This window comes from Armigeres subalbatus, chromosome 2 (genome assembly GCF_024139115.2).
Source record: "Armigeres subalbatus isolate Guangzhou_Male chromosome 2, GZ_Asu_2, whole genome shotgun sequence".
Lineage (NCBI taxonomy): Eukaryota > Metazoa > Arthropoda > Insecta > Diptera > Culicidae > Armigeres > Armigeres subalbatus.
Genome location: NC_085140.1, coordinates 283,105,776 through 283,123,770, shown reverse-complemented (window position 1 = coordinate 283,123,770; position 17,995 = coordinate 283,105,776). Strand labels below are relative to the sequence as shown.

The 17,995-nt window shown below is 41.5% G+C and overlaps 1 protein-coding gene across 7 annotated transcripts in view; it reads right to left on the bottom strand.

Moving 5' to 3' along the window:
* Positions 1-2,240: 2,240 nt before the first annotated feature.
* The window catches only part of LOC134212332 (RB1-inducible coiled-coil protein 1), a 73,603-nt gene continuing 57,848 nt past the window's right edge, over positions 2,241-17,995 (bottom strand). For 5 of the 7 annotated variants that reach the window (XM_062690085.1, XM_062690087.1, XM_062690086.1 and 2 more), the window contains exon 14: positions 15,684-16,276. In XM_062690085.1, the coding sequence (XP_062546069.1) occupies positions 16,004-16,276 (273 nt within the window). In that variant the 3' untranslated portion in view covers positions 15,684-16,003. Of the gene's footprint in view, positions 2,674-15,557; positions 15,613-15,683; positions 16,277-17,995 lie in introns of those variants that run through there. The other 2 variants (XM_062690090.1, XM_062690092.1) reach the window with 2 other exon arrangements.

Here is a 17,995-nt window from a genome sequence, read left to right as displayed (position 1 = left end):
CCCTTATACCTGACACGGGGTATATCTGAGATTACTATTTTTTTCCTTGGGATTTTTTAAGAACTCATGCAGAAGTATCTTAAGGAAAACCTTAAGAAAACACCTGGAGTAGTTTCCGGATATTTTGTTTTCAAGAATTCTTTTAAAATACGTGAAGAATACCTTTAGAAACTCCTTTGAAAAATCCATTCGGGATTCCTTCGGCTATTCTTTCAAGCCTTTAGCAAAAATTCTTCACAAATCAATTACACTTTTTTTCAAAAATCCCTTTAGGTGATTTCTTTGAAAAATCCTCCGGATATTCTTTGGAAAACTGATCCCGAAATACCTTCGAAAGTTTCTCCAGGAATTGCTTTGAAAATCCTAACTAATTTAGTATTTTTAAATATATTCCTAAAGAATTTCCGAGGGTATACTCAAAAGAATTTACAAAGCAATCCCCATAATTGATTTCCCGAATAAATTCCAAGATTTCACCAAGACTAGCTTAAGAAATTCTCAAGGAATTATTTTGAAGATGGCATAACGTGATTTGCGGAACAACGATCCATTAATGGTCTACATTTTTAATAGATTTGATTGGTATATTTATTCAAATATTAGTAAGGATTTTTTTTCATCTTTTGAGAGAATTTCACTCATGATCACCGGGTATTAAAATTTCCCTGATTATGTCAGGAATTCCCTGAGAATTCCAGGTTTTTTCCAGGTGGGGAGAAATTCCCTGATAATTCCAGGTTTTCCAGGTTTTTTCCAGGTAGTAGACACCCTGGAAAAGAAACAGTAGTATCGGCCCATAGTCAGCTACGGCGATAAAACCTGCAGAATTAAATCCCTTTCCAAGTATATTCGACAAAGATTTACATGAATAAAATATTCTGTTAAAATTTTATTTTACTCATAAAAAATAATGTTGTTCTAAAATTCAATTTGAAATAAAACACAAATATTGCAAAAGTACTGCGGCCCGCTTCAGCAGCTCAAAATCGCAATGCGGCCCTCAATAGTAAGCATGCTGGGGATCACTGATTTAGGGTCCTGACATTCCAGGTACCAAGTTTCCAATCATAGGCCTTATTTCGTTGCCGGGTTGGTTGCCAAAAATAACGTTCTCTTTTTCTTCTATCTTCATTTTTCGTGGTATTTGAGAGTCTTCAGTAAACTATCTTACGCGTTACCTACATCGCGCTGGTGGGACTGCCACCTTAGGTATAGTTGACGCGATACAGCATTTCGTTAAACAGCCGCTAGGAACCAGGCAGAGCCGCACCTTCTGGTGAACAGACGTACCAAGTACAAAAACGTTAGCTGGCGGTCTTTTGTTTTTTTTTTTCTTGTGGGGACCAGAGCTATGTTGGGCGCTCCTTCCTTAAGGCTCAAGGAGAGCTCCGCAAATGGGAGGACTGGTTCATTGGGGAACCCAGTAAGTCCGGCGGGAATCGATAATTCTGCAGGGTTAGGGTGTTTGCGACTAATACCTCTTCAAACTAGGATGGATAGCAACTTTCCGATACGAGTGATGAAAAGTGTTGTCCGAGTGCATTGGCCGCCCCTAGTGGTTCGGAGATAGTGCGGTTATCCGAATCAATAATCACTTAGCACGTTGACATTCGGCGGCAGATTGGGCCGGATTAATATTTCTCTGTAGTTTATAAACTTTTTTATTCAACCAAACGCTAAACGATTTATTTCAGTAACTATGATTTGACATAATTACCTCAAGGATTTTCTTTCTTCGAATTAAAAAACACTGTCATCATATTTTTATGTTGATCCGTAATTATTTACGTATCTAATCCGACGCTCTAGTTTATATCAATGCAACCAGATTCACAATAGTTTTTTTAGCTTTTATACAATTCTCGTTTAAATCGGTCGATTTAAGGGAATTCGAATGTGAAGTTATCCATTATAGTCGCTGAAGTTAAATGTCAATTCATAGATAGTAATTATTTAAATATATTATTAGCTACCTCATCACCTTCATCGCTTGTGGTCCACAATTGTACCATCTCTGTTTTATTTTTTTTAACTCCGCGCTTTGTCCACAAACAAATTTTCTATCATATATGAAGTTCAAATAGGGTCGTTTTGATTTTTAGCGCGATCCTACATTACAATCTCTGTCTATACTTGTACCATTTATGCAGACACCGAGCAATGAAGCGACTTTACACATTTTTTTACTAACAAAGTACCATCCCTTGCTTACGATTTATTCTTTATTCTTTTTCTCAAAACTCACATCCATCCATACATTGGTATGGTCATTCATACTTTTTTGATCACAGTAACTAGATTTAGTTTTTTTCTCAAATAATAGGTAACCAGATAATTGTGCGACACATGTTTAAAAAATAAAGGTGATTAATGAAGTTAAAAAGGGTGTTGTCTTCCCTCATTTACATTATTCAGTTCATTAGAAAGCGTATTCTTATTTTTTTTTAGAGATGATTATCACCATGGGCTAATTATAATAGCTTCTTAGTTGGGATCGATCATAAACTGTACGAGTGATTGATTGTTTTATTATGCCTGTTTTCAAATAATCATTTTTTTCAATGCACTGTACTGCCATCCTTGCGGAATATATAAAAGCTGCTTTCGGTGGACTAACAATTTCTTGTCAAGTGTGACTTTCAACAGTGATCCCTAGAAATAATTTTCAGTGAGCTGAAATAAATTGATTAGTCATTAATAATTAGTTTTCACTCTAATTTAAAATATGAATAATTACATATGTACCTATCATACACTAATTGAACTACCTTTGTGGTTTGATGATTTTCGGTTGTAAGCGAATGTCATTTTTAGTTTAAACGATTCTTCGTGCAAACAATAATAAATCACTATTTTTAAATAAACCTACTACAATAATAATAAACATATCTTAGTGCTTGTGCTTCTTGTTGATTAGTCAGGAAAAGCTAGGGAAAACGATTCGGTGCAATACGTTTTTTTAATACTAGTATTGCATCACATGATTCTCACAAACAATTGAGCAACAATCAAGCAGAAAGTTAAGAAAAAGATATATCTGGGAGAACTATTCCGTCTCCCGCCTTACCCACCCACGATCATTTTATTTTGTAACAAAGACATATAAATCCGCAATTCAATCGTTGACTCATAACTCCTATCAAGATCCTATCATCGTAAATCATGAATAAAACGGCTACGCAGTCTCATCTAAATAAAATGAGTTTTATTATTCGTCCGACGTGTCAACACGAGACAGGGAAGGAGAAATTCGTTCGTGTTTTGTCTTCCTACAATAGTTTAGAGTATTCCATACCAAATGAAATTAAAAAAGCCGATTTGCCACTCTTCACCGTTTGAACAGCCACATTTCTTTTGGTCAATGGTCATTTCTTCTGTTCCGATGGTAGTAGTGCGGTATTAATCTTAAAGATCATATAACTTTTACATGATAAAACTTGTCAATAAGCTCAAAATGAGGGTGGCTCGTATTACCCCTACTGCCCCTATGCCAAAACATAAGTCCTTCCCTGAAGAAGACACTAATCCCGTGTCGAAGCGTCGAACGTATAATAAAACTAGCACAGACAAACAGACATAACTCCGCTAGCAATGATGGTTCTCCGTAGTTGCATGTCCGAAAGATTGTGAAACTATTGAGAACTTGAACTACAGGTCCTAAGCCCTGGTAAAGGAGGAAGGTTGCGATGGCTGTTATTCATGGCCATCGTGTAAAGCAAAAATGGATAAACCCCAATGCCAAGGTGTCATGCGACCCGTGCCGAGGGCTGAATGGTTGAGGGGGTTCTAAACATGCTCAACCGCGAACGGAGCCTGGGGTGCACCAGGGCGAACACCCCAGTAAGCAGCCCTTACTGCACTACGGCGGGGCACTGGTGCAGCGGACATTTATTTCCCTAGCTACTCGTGGGACCAAAAATGAGTACAAATTTTACAAACAACCCTCAAGGTGACGACTGCCTCTCTCAGTCGTGTGAGAGCGAAGTGGAGAATACTCTGTGTCAGCTTGGCCTTACCGAAGACCAGCTACTCAGTAGTTCGCAGGAGAAGATGGAAATATCCTGCCCTCAACGCCTATCTCCGGAGCAGCACATGTTTCGACAAAGCTGATCCAGATCTACAACCCCCCCCATCGACCGACTCCAACCTGCTGGACCAGGAAGACAACGAAAATAATGGTATAAGAACCCTCATCACCCCCCAAAAATCTTTAGCGAGTAGCAAAGGATCCGAAGATAACAAGGGTTCTACGGAAGCCAAGGGTGCTCCGAGAAAGAAAATCCCCACACTCACACGCTCGCAGAGGAAGCAGCTTAGAACTCTCCGGAAGAAGGGAAATGACCGGAATGAGGCCTTGTCCATAATCCTGAATAAGGAGAGCGAGCCCACTTCCTCAAAACGCTCGAGATACGACCTAGACAAATCCGCCACAGAGGACCCCAAACAAAAAAGGGTGAAGCACCATCTGGATCCGAGAGAGCGCGCCCAACAGTCCTCAAACCGCGCGCCTCAGAAAAACAAAACCCACCCATGAGGAAAACAGCTGGTATCAGCTACAGTGATATGGCCAAAAGCGTGAAGGTCGGGATAATACCCAAAGACTTTTCCACCGTCCAACTCACTACAGCCCAGCTAGACCTTCTACAAGAAACACTCCTGCTCAGAGTAGTTCAACAGCGAAACGAGCCAATAAAACCCAAATTCAACAACCTCATCTACAAGTCCGGTTACATGGTTCTAATCTGTAAGGATCAAGAGACTGCTGAGTGGTTAAAGAGAATATCCCCATCCATGAAACCCTGGGAAGGTGCAGAGCTGATGGCAATGGACGAAGTGGCGATTCCACGTCCAGAGATGATCCGAGCATTCTTCCCACAAAGCTCCAGCTATGATGACGACCGAATAAAGGCTCTCATAGAAAGCCAAAATGACATCACAACAACTAATTGGCGTATTGTGAAACGATCCATTCTGAAAGATATTCATGTTGAATGGATCTTCACAGTAGAGGGTGCGTCGATGGAAAAGTTGAAGAAGTCCAAATACACCCTCAACTACCGATTTGGTGAAATCCAACTAAGGAAGATTACAGATCAACCGACTGCCGCTACCGCCAATCCGACTGGAAGGCCGACCCAAGAGCAATCTGAGGAGGCCTCCTGTTCGAGCGAGGTTCGGCTAACTGGAAGGCCGACCCAAGAGAAATCTGAGGAAGCCTCCGGTTCGGGCGAGGTTAGTAAATCTCACCCCAAAAGCACCATAAAGGCTAGTCTGTCCGCCTCTAAAGGAAAAGCTCGAAGCTTACATGCGACCCCTGCTCTAGTGGTACCAAACCAAAGGTATCAAAACAGGGCAAAGGGGTGCAAAAGCGACAGTTTGACCACAGAGGCGAAACTGGCGGGCCAGGTTGCTACAGGGAAGAGAGAAAACCCAAACGGTAATATCAAACGACATCCTGATGATCCGCAACATCCAAAGCCGGACAGTCGTCGTCCGGAAAAAGCAGGAACCCCGGAAATGGCGACTAAAGTTCTGCAAGTGAACCTCCACCATGCTGAGAGCGCCACGGGTGTGCTCTGTCGGAGGTTCACCAAAGAGAATTTAACCGTGGCCCTCATTCAAGAGCCATGGGTCAATAAATCCAGAATACAAAGGTATTCCCCAACACTCATGTAAGTTGGTATATGATGACAGCCAGCTTTCTCCTAGAGCGGCTATTTTATTACATAACAACTGTAAATACTTTCCAATTTCAGAATTCATAAAAGGGACATCGTAGCGGTCAGGATGGAGGTACCTTCCGCCAGAGGGAGTAGAGAGATCTTGGTGGTCTCGGCATACTTCCCAGGTGACGTGGACGAAATCCCTCCTCCAGAAATAGCTGCGCTCGTAGCCTACAGCCACCGACACAACATCCCTTCGTCATAGGGTGCGACGCAAATGCACATCACACCGTATGGGGAAGTACCAATATAAACACCAGAGGTGAGTACCTGTTACAGTTTCTCTTCCAAGAACATTGACATTTGTAATGTTGGTGACAAGCCCACGTTTGAAAACTCCATTCGTCAGGAAGTTTTGGACTTGACTCTATGTAGTCGGTCTATCTCTGATAAAATAAAAACTGGCATGTTTCTGAAGAAATATCAATGTCAGACCATAAACACATCATCTTCGAATGGGAAGGGGTCTAACGATGGAAAAAACGTTTAAAGATCCTAAGAAAACTGATTGGGAATCCTACTCAGCTATCCTACGATCCGAAGAGTACATCATAGAAAGTCACATCAAGTTCATAACACAATTGGAAGATGCGTCCAAATCCATTAAAAACAAAATCTTTAACGCCTACCAAGAGAGCTGTCCAACTAAATCAACTAGTTCGAGTAGAGACGTTCCATGGTGGAATAAAACTCTTGAGAAGCTTAGGAAAACTGCGCGTAGGGAGTTCAATCGTGCTAAGCGAACCGGCGATTGGAGCCTATACAGAAAGGCCCTGACGAACTACAACAAAGAAATAAGGTCAGCCAAACGGAAATCGTGGATTCTAATGTGTGAAAGCATAGAGAATACACCCGTAATGGCCAGACTCCAAAAAACTCTTTCAAAAGACCACTCCAATGGTGTGGGTAGCCTCCGAAAGACGGATGGTTCGCTCACTGTAGAGCCTAGCAATACACTGAGCGAATTGTTAAAGATCCACTTCCCTGATTCAATCCCTGAGTCGAGCATCGGCGACCAAGGCACTGGAATTGCTGTCTCAGATCATGGGTTTCTGGATCTAAAAAAGACGCAATAAAGGTTGCAAAGGAAGCTTTCACTCGGGCCAGGGTTGAGAGGGCTGTGAGATCTTTCGAGCCATTTAAGTCTCCTGGCATGGATGGAATATTCCCAGCGTTGATCCAAAAAGAGGAGAAAACACTGGTTCCACCCTTGGTTGAGATTTTTAAGGCGAGTCTGATTTTGGGGCACATACCTAACGATTGGCGTCAAATCCGGGCTGTCTTCATTCCGAAGGCAGGCAAGAGAGATAAAACCAACCCCAAAGCATTCAGGCCGATAAGTTTATCCTCTGTAATACTCAAAATTATGGAAAAGGTACTATGCGAGTACATAAATCACAAATTTATGAAAGCAATGCCTTTGTCAAAAACCAATTCGCTTATCAAAGTGGAAAATCTACGATCTCGGCACTACATACGGTAGTTCAAAAATCGAAAAACACTTAATGCAAAAAGAAATTGCTCTTGTAGCATTTCTTGATATTGAGGGCGCATTCGATAACGCTTCTTATTCGTCTATAGGGTCAGCAATGTTGAGGAGAAAATTCGACCCATGCATTGTTACCTGGGTACATGCTATGCTAGCTAATCGGAAAATCTCCTCTGAGCTTAGCGGTTCATACATCACTGTTAAAGCAACAAGGGGGTGTCCGCAAGGCGGAGTGCTTTCTCCTTTGTTGTGGTCACTGGTGGTGGATGAGCTTCTAGACAGCTTAGAGAGAAGAGGCTTCGAAGTGGTTGGACATGCTGATGACGTTGTCATTATTGTACGAGGCAAATTCGAAAGTGTTATCGTGGAAAGAATGCAATCTGCCCTAAATCACACTTTTTCCTGGTGTCAAAAGTATCAACTAGGCATAAATCCTACAAAAACTTCCATTATCCCTTTCACCAAACGGAGAAAGGTACAACTGAAACCCCTTTTCGTGAATCAAACACAATTCTCGCGTGATTTTTGAAAACGTCGTAAGTCCAAAAGAGAGGCTCTCTTTGTTTCCTTTCTCTTTCGATTATTACAAAGCCATACTAACATTTACATTGGATTTTCCAGTACCGATCTGAAGAAAATAGCTTTGTCTAGTGTGCTGAGGTGAAAATAATGCAACCAATTTTAAACTAGCCTAGATAATAGCAAAAGAGAGCGTAATGAAAGAGAGTCTCTCATTTGGACTTACGACGTTTTCAAAAATCACGCGAGAATTAGTTTATTCAAGTGAAGTAAAATATCTAGGTGTCATACTCGACGCAAAGCTTAATTGGAACTCTCATCTCCAATCAGTTGTGCAGAAAGGTCTCAATACACTTTGGGTTTGTTCAAAAACCCTTGGTAAAAGATGGGGCCTAAAACCAAGTATGATCATGTGGATATATAAAACCATTGTCCGTCCCAGGACAACTTATGCTTCCCTTGTCTGGTGGCCTAAAACTAATGAGGCTGCTGCAAGGGCTAAGCTCAACAAAATCCAACGCACCGCTTGCATAGCCATCACTGGTGCAGTTCGTAGTACACCCACTTTGGCCCTAGACGCAATGCTTCACCTGCCCCGGTTAGATCAATTCATAAAGCTGGAAGCGGAAAAATGTGCTCTAAGGTTAAAGAGAACAAAAACTCTGCTGTCGGGAGACCTTACGGGTCACCTCAGCATATTAAATGAATTTGCCATAAATCCCGCAATAGGAATTTGTAGTGACTGGATGGAAACGGTAGTCAATTATGACTTACCTTACGATGCGTTCATTCCTTCCCGCCAGGAGTGGGAAGGAGGTGGACCGTTCCAACAGGCTCTATAAATTTCTTCACAGATGGTTCGAAAATGAATAATCTGACAGGATCCGGAATCTATGGCCCTACAACAAAAATTTCTGTCCACTTAGGACAGTGGCCCACAGTATTTCAGGCGGAAATATATGCAATATTAGAATGCGTGTTAATATGCCTGAGGAGAAAGTATAGATTTGCAAAAATATGTATTTTCTCTGACAGCCAAGCAACATAAGTCGCTTAATAACTACACTTGTAACTCAAAGCTAGTGTGGGAATGCATTCTGGCTTTGAAAAACTTATCCATACGCAATCGAGTCTACCTATATTGGATCCCAGGACATACGGGTCTAGAGGGAAACGAGATTGCTGATGAGCTAGCCAGGAATGGATCTAATGAAAGGTTCATTGGCCCTGAGCCCTTCTGCGGGATCTCTGTAAAAATGGAACTGAACAAATATATGGTCAGTCAAATCACATCAAACTGGAATGCACTTCCCCATACGAGCCAATCCAAAAGGCTCGTAACGATTAACCCCAAGAAAACCCAACAACTATTAGGTCTCAACAAAAGGGATCTCAACATCTACACCGGTCTAATAACTGGACACTGCTCCTGCAGATACCATCTACAAAAGATCGGAGCAATCCAAACCTCAAATTGCCGCTTCTGTGACGAGGAGAGAGAAACATCAGAACACATCCTCTGCTATTGCAGTGCACTCACCCAAAGTAGATTCAAAGTTATCAGCAAGCCCTTTAAAGGACCTGCTGACATATGGATCTTATCCCCCAAGGACGTGGTTGGCTTCATAAAGCTAGTCTCGCCAGAATGGGGGAGTCACATACTGTAACTCAGGATCTCTATTCATCAATAATAGATGGTCTTGAGTTCAGTCGATACCAAGGTATCTCAGTGACAAACATGTTACTGAGATAACTTGCGTATTTCACAGCAAAAGGGTATATCACAATAGTCCTAAAATCTGGACGCAGTGATCTTCACCCGACAAACGAGGAAAAAACAGACATAACACATTGAACATTTAATCATCAAATTCATCGTCGTTCAAACACTAACGACATCTGTTGATTTCAGTTAGTTGGGCAAATCACGAACCAGATGGCGGTAGTGAGCAAACGTCAAACTCGAGCAAAAACGATGCGCGCGCCACGATTGATCGATTGGCTAACTAATGATTTTTTGAATTGACCAGTAAATCAGTGAACGATGGAAATTTGACGAGTGTTATGTCTGTTTGTCTGTGAAACTAGTTTCATTTAGATGAGACTGCGTAGCCATTTTACTCATGAGTTATGATTGAAAGTTACAGTCGACCCCATTACAGTAAGATCCTATAATCAAAACCAAAGAAATGAAAAACCAAACCAATAGACTCTCTTTCTCGATATCCTCCCTTACTTTAAAATCGAGTTAGCAGGAATGTGTGTAGTGTTCCTATAGTTGCGAGTCCCGTAAGAAAACAATGGGATTCACAACTATAGGAACATGAATTAAAAAATACCGCAACTATTGGAACAGTGATATTTTAGGATGGAATTCATTAAATACATGCGACGGATGCATTTTTCCAATAAAATGAATGGGGAACGCTTTCGAATATATATCACAGGTAAGCGAAATAAAATTTGTTGGAGCGTGCTTAGTTCCTCCACTACTGGATTATTTACCCTAAAAGGAGATGAAAACAAATTCTCCTTCGCTGTTTCCTCTTCGTTGGTGCTGATTGAAGCTGGAAGATCTGTATCAACGCGGCGAAGACCCAGGTCGTCATTTTTCACACTCTAAATCCCCTGAACTTGTTCCGCCCGGAGACTGTAAAATCATCCTCAATAGCACGACTGTGGAATGGGCAAATGAGGCCGACTACCTTGGATTGACCCTCGACAGCAAGCTTATTTTCCGCCAACAGGTCGACAAGACGGTGACGAAGTGTAACGTTTTGTTGAAACCACTGTACCCTTTGATCAACCGTCGGTCGTCATTGTCTCTGAAAAATAAGCTTGCTGTCTATGTACAAGCAAATCATCATCCTCGTGATCGAATATGGCATGCCGGTCTGGGAAAGCTGCGCAAAAACTTATCATCTGAAACTCCAACGAGTTCAACATAAGTTCCTGAGGTTGATCACCAACACCCCTCTCAGGACACGAACTTCTGAGGTCCACCGTCTGGCCGGTATTAACACTCTGCACGAGCGCTTTGGTGAGTGTAAGAAAAGATTTAGGGTTTGTTGCTTACAATCGGACCAGGCGACCATTAGGGCGCTATTTCCAATTTAGGTTATCAAATTATTATTGTAAATATTAGTGTACATAGTAGTTAGGTTATCAAATTTTCTGAATTAATCAATGCCTCCTTAAGGCTATTCTGATACATTAGATAAATTTTATAAATTACATTTAAATCCTAACCATTGCTATTAAACTGAATCAAAGATAAAGGGCCAAGTGGCCAAACACTTGAAATGTTAAAAATAATGTAACAAACGAAAATCAAAAAAATTAAGTCAAAAGTCTGTTGAGCTCATTCACTATTCGGAAGCCGTATACGGAACATCACATCATCATCATCATCATCACTTCTAGCCAAGGCAGCATCACGACGGTCAACTATATCTCACGCTTCCGGACACCGATCGTCTCGGCGTCGGGTGACAGCACAGCGGTGACGTGTTGCAAGCCAAGCAACATAGAGAAGACAGAGCAGCAACGTGACGATCTACTACCCCGATATTTGCAGAAATTAATCAAACAAACGGTCCTTATAAGGGTCAAAGATACCCGAGAGTTCATTAGAGGAAGAATTAGAGAGCCTACATCCAACCATTATGTTCGTCGCAATCGGTCGCAATGAAAACGTCCGACTACTACAATGGCGCAGCTGATAGCACTTCCGAATCTCCGGAGAAAGTTTTAAAGTAAGCTACCAAATACATAAAAAATATATATATATATATATATATATATATATATATATATATATATATATATATATATAAATAACAATTGACCAAGTCAGAAGAACTAGTGATCGGATACAAGGAGACATCTGGACGATGTCATGGTCACCATCGAAAAACATGACCAAAACCTCCAGAACGTATTAAAAAAGCCTGCGGATCACAATGTGGTGATCAACCACGATAAATGCTGCTTCGGAGAGGAAAAATTGCTGTCGTCGGAAACCAAACGGGATGACCAAATGTAGGTATTTCAATCTCAACGATTTATTTGACGCCTACCTCTAAGTTCCTATGTCGACGAAGCAAGCCAGCAGCTTTTCATTATAAATACCCACAAAGGCATCAGACATGACCCAGATAAGGTGGCAATACCAACTCTACGTTTGTAACTGGGCGCCGTAAACTATTTTGGGAAATACCGTATGCTCCGGCAGCCAATGGATCAGTTTGCTAAAGGTGGATTTGGTCTCCCGTCTGTCAGAAGTTTGTCGATCATTTTCAGGGATTGCTACAATCACCGTTGCCCATCACCCATTACAATACAGCCAAGGACATCAACATCTCGACAGATGCATCGTCAGTCGATCTGGAAGCTCGCATTGCCCACAGGTTCCCTGGTCGGAACCGTGAAGGCCGTCTACCAGAGTAGCTGAAACAAATTATAATCAGGCAGGCCAAAATGTTATTCGAGAGAAATTTCATATTGAACATTCATCACAAATCACTACTTCAGATATTTAATTTTGGTCTTGTGGACTTGCTGTTAAGGCTCATCAATAATCATGTCCGTTCCGAGGAAGATTATATGATTGTCTCACTTGAACAAGAGCACAATATTAGAGCCAAAATCAATTGAACATTCCAAACATTTCCGATCGCATTCAAGTTCATTCAGTGCGCAACAAAAAGTAATGCATGCATACAATAATCCATCCGCCATGTCAACGTAAAATTGCCATAATAAAAACAGCTCTGATCCCGGAATTAATCTATTTTGCCTACGACGCGAGTGCCTTTCTGTCGTTGTTGGAAGCGTCATGCGTCAGCTATATATGCGTAACGGCTACAAAACGGTGAGACGACATCTGAGAAGGTGCGTCCAACTTAGCTCTTGCTATAGCTCACAAGTTCCAATACTCTTATACGGCTTATACGGGTCTGGCAATGACAATAGACCTCTAGCTAATGGTTGCGTACTAAGCATCCTTCTGACATCAGCTAGAGTGATAATGTGAGACCTAATAGCCTGTCTAGGATATGGTGTGGGCTCTGTAGAACTTCTATAAAAAGCTGCAAGCATGCCCTATCCAATCAGCAGCAGTAGCATATCAAAGAGACCGTGTGCCAAGCCAACCGATGCGATGCTGCCGATCTGCAAGACGAAGAGAACTACGGTCAACTCAATCCCGTCGGAGATAGAATTCGGAAAGGTGATACCAAGATCTGTATGGGCGACTTCAATGCGAAGATCGGATCCGGTAACTCGAACACGCATGGAGATCTGTTCGCATAATTTAGTGGTTGGGGGTGAGATGATGATTGGGGGAACGCTGTTCCACCATCGATAGATTCATTAAGTCACGTGGGCCTCTCATGATGGCTTTACAGGAAATCAAACACATCACATCTCCGTCATCCGAAAATGAAAACGGAACCTTCTTGATGTACGGAATAAATGTAGTGCTGATGTCGCCTCTGGTCATCACCTCTTCATCTGCGAAATACACGTGCGCATAGCGCGGATTTGTCGGTAGGAGGATAGAGTTGGAAGACGGGTCAACACACGCCGACTGAAAGATGTCATGGTGAAAAGGTCCTTCGTTGAAGAACTGAAGACTTGTGCTACAAATTTTCCAGGAGGTGTCAGGTGGACCACCAACAAACACGCCTTCAACGCCACCAGCGAGAATAATCTGCTCACCCAGAGAAAACAATGGATCACCGATTTGACCTGGAAGAAGATAAAGAAGCGAAGGGAAGCCAAAGCCACAAGAGAACGAACAAAACCCAATGGAGCCAGAGTCTTACCATCAATGATACTCGGCTCTGGAGAAGAGAGTGAGATGCTCATGTTGACGGGACAAGTGAGCGTGGCGGACCATCTCGCCGAGGAAGAGAAAGCCGCAACAACCAGGGACATCCGACTCCTTACGATATCTCACGAAACTTATAAGCGGACAGAACCTCTGCAAGATCTGTCGTTCAACACGCGACCTATTTGTCAACAAATTACAAAAGAGCACCTTTATTGGTTTTCATTGACTAAGAATATGTGAGGCGCCCTGAAACGGAATGAGGATCCAGATAAAATCATCGGCCTCATCGAGGCACAGTAAGCAGGCTTATCGTGTAGAGTGCTGCACAAGAGGGTTTTGTCCGAACTCATTCGGGTCGTAGCAAATGTGAGCCAAGCATATATCCTACCACCGCTACTGTTTCTCGTCGTAGTCAAAGATTCTGGTAGGTGCGACTGACCATGAATCAAACCGCGGGCTGCTATGGCAGCCTATAACATGGAGCATCTAAATTACAGCGAATGACGCTGCACTCCTAGCTCAAAGCCGCTCTGATACGTGGAGTATGCTCAACGAGACTGCCGAGCGTTCCTCTTCGGCGGGTTTAGTCATCAATGTGAACAAAACCAAATCGTTGGATGCGGACACGGAGACGCCTTCCATCTTTACAATAGCAGGGCTCTCAGTGGAGAATGTTGAAAGCCTCCAATGTCTTGATAGCCAAATAACGTCAGACGGCGTTACAAAGATGGATTCAGGCGCATAGATCACACATTTTGCGAGTTTAAGAAACATCTGAAAAAAAAGGCAGATAAGTGAACGCATCAAAATCCGAATTTTCAAATCTAACGTGAAATCGGTCCTGTTGTATGCTAATGAAACATGGTGTGTATCAGTAGAGAACACTCAGGTTTTTATCAACAGATGCATGTGGTACATAATTCGTGCTTGATAGCCTTTCAAACAACGAGCTCCATCATCGTTGTCACCAGAGGCTGATAGCAACTGAAATTCGGGAACGGAAGTCTGGCTGGATCGGCGGCTTTTTACGTAGGAGTGGTAAACGAAATTTATAAACGGGCATTAGACTGGATTCGTTTCAGCCCTTCTTCAGTTGTTGATCAAAAGCTCAACAGCATGTATATTGGTCAAACATCGACGACGAAGTAATAAAATGTGATCGTTCCTGCAACGAATGTCTAGCCTAGCCAAAATAGTCTAACCTAACATTGTGGTTTCAACCATAAACGAGTTGCTGTCACTTATGTACGACCAAATCCAGTCAAATACGAGGTGTTGCAACCAAATCGGTCTAAATTGTACCACTCGGGCAGCCAAGTTGTCATCCTGGTTGATTTCTACACAACGTAGTCGACAGCAATTCAAACGAAGGAGATCACTACAGCAACCATCGTACGAATGCTCTGAGGAATTTTCTCAAGTTACGCATAGCGAGAAGCTTATGTTACCGATAACGAAACTTAACTGATGATCAAAAAGAATTATTCGTATGGCGCAGCAAACGGAATCACCTTTTTAAAAACTGCTCGATAATACCCGCAGTCAAATGGTGTTGCAGCTATCATCTGGCAACCAACGAAGCAAGATTTGATATCACCCAATTGTAGCCAAATGCGAACATGCCATGAGGACAACTCTAAAAGCAACAGTGAATCGACAAACATAGAGCTTCCACTGTCAAAAATACTCTTGAACAGTTCTGTTCGGGTTTGCGAAACATCACACTTGAGCTGGAAAAGCAAAGCGATCAAGCACAAGCGCTATTGCCGCCTGATCTATGTATTATGTATTTGATATAAATATGCAAACGAAAAAAATGCTATATTAATCTCCTAATAAGAAACTCACAAAGTGAATTCAAAATCGGTGTTGGACACAAACTGTCAATTGTTTATTCGAAAATCATATAGCACCATCGTAATGTTAAACGAAGCTCTAGCAAAATTGGATTAGACTTTGCACACAACGCACACACTGCAGTATAACTTACATCTCGGGAGCATTAAGTAGTGCAGCACAAGCCCTCCAAATGATGAAGGAGATCCCTTAAAGTTAAAAACGAGAGCAGTTTCAATCAATGGTACTACAATTTGAAAGTTAGTTAATAATGATATGCTTTTTTTTAATTGTAACTATATAATGAAGTTTTAATCATTTCGATAGTACTGGTTATGAATCGATTACACAATAAATTAAAATTGTAACTAAAGATAATATTTCATAATATTCATTTTCCAGTCGAATCGGAGTTATTCACCGTCATGTATTAATTAGTACTAGAACGCTTCATATGATTATCAACAAGCACAATTATGATGTAGTTCAATGTATTGAAAGTAAGGCATAAAATAAACTTGAACTCGCACAAACTAATCCTTTGTAAAATTGACCCTTCCTCTGGTAAAGCGCATACACATAGAACACATTGTCAGTGCATTAGTTGAGCAGATCACTATCGTCGTCCTTGGTCTCCAGCGAACGATACTCCGAATCAGCCGAGTCGCTCACATCGTCCGACAAGGGATCACTGCCAGAAGCTACCGTTAGCATGGCCATCGCTGCATTGATGCCTTCTGTCGATCCGAGGGTACCGGCCGCGGTGATGGGGATATCTACTACGATACTCCCGGTGCTGGTATTCAGCAAAAAACCATCCACTTCGTCGGATGCCTCGGTAATAGTTGGGCATTGATTGGTGTATTGGGCGGCCTGTGAGGAGTTGGTGATGCGAAAAGGGAGCGTGATGAGTGGTATTGATCGAAAGCACGTGCAGTTAATCACCAAAAATGACAAATGGCTTGGAGTGAATTTTGCAATACATGGGCATTGGGCAGTACTTCAAGTATTTCAATTTGTTTTATAAGCAAACGAGAAATCTGGGTCTAAAGCGCTTAGTGCCAGTACGGACAAGCACGTATGGTTAAAATATTTTACACAGACACACATCATAGCAACTAGAACATTATCCCGAAAGGTCCATCGCTCACTTACCCTATCACCCTCTCGCAAGCATGCCGTGCGAAATAAATTTTTGTACGCACAAAAGGCGTATAAACTGTGAAACTATTGACCTATTACTAACGAGGCTTAATTCACATAATATACAACTGTTCTATTTTTTTAAGAGAAATCACAACGCCACCAAGATATAAAATAGTGTAAGAGATTAAGAGCCAGTTCGCGAGAAGCACGACCCCCTTTCCAAGGGAGGTTGCAACGATGTTCTCCGATTTGGATGAAATTTTCAGGGTTTGTTCATATATGTAAGAGAAGACATTTTGCCAAATTTCATATTTCAATGACGGGAAGTGGGGTAAAACGTCCCTTCAAAGTTGTTCAAAAATCGCCAAAACCATAAAAATGCAATAGACCGATTTTGTTTAAATTTTGCACGCTTTTGCTACTCAATTAGTACTTTATACCAAGTGGTTAATATGGTTATAATGTTGTTTACTTTAGAAGAAAATGGACTTTTTCGATAAAAAATGGTCGTTTTTCCAAAGGGAATATTTTTCACCAACAGATCTAGGATAAAAAACTAAACCCACAAGGCAATCAAGGAACTAAAGAGCTTTCATCTCATATATAATTCAGAAGCGCCAACTCAAGAATTTCTAAGAAAATCGCAATTTTCTGCAACACTGTTTATTCAAAAGAAAGTTCGCACAATTTTCGACCCTACATATCTTGATGCTTTCCGATCTGGTGAAAACTGATCAAACTTTTAGAAATTAAAAATCAGGATTTTGCATTATGGGAGTTTAGGGTAAAATAGTCCTTTAAAAATAAATGTCGAAAAATAAATATTTTTTTTCATGTGAGCTCAAGCCGAATATACATTAGTATAAAAATATGAGGTATTTCCTTTCTAACTTGAAAATTATTGAAACTTATTTCAGTGCGTACTTCCGTAAGAATTCCAGGAGGAACTCCTGAAAGAATTCTTGAAAGAACCTCCCGGAGGAATTCCCGTAAGAACTTCCAGAGAAATTCTCCGAGGAACTTCTGGAGGAATTTGTAGATAAATGCCTAAAGAAATGTTAAATGAATTCCTGGAAGAAAGCCTGATTGAATTCCCGAAGGAACTACTGGTGGAACTTCAGAGGAACATCCGGTGGAATACCCTAGAGGATGAGAAAAAATATTTCTGAAGGAACTTCAAAAATCCCATTTCCCGTGAAATTCCTGCCAAATATCGTCCAGGAATTCCCTGTGAAGTTCCTGGAGGTATTACCGGAGAATTTATTGAAAAGCTCCTGGAAGAACTCCCGGAGGAACTCCCACAAGCACTTCCGGAGAAATTCCCACATGGAAGTCCTTAAATAATTCTTAGAGAAGTTCCTAAAGGAATTTCCGAAAAAATATCTGAAGGAATTCCCAGAAAAATACCAGGAGGAATTAATGCAGAAATTCCCAGATGAAATCCTG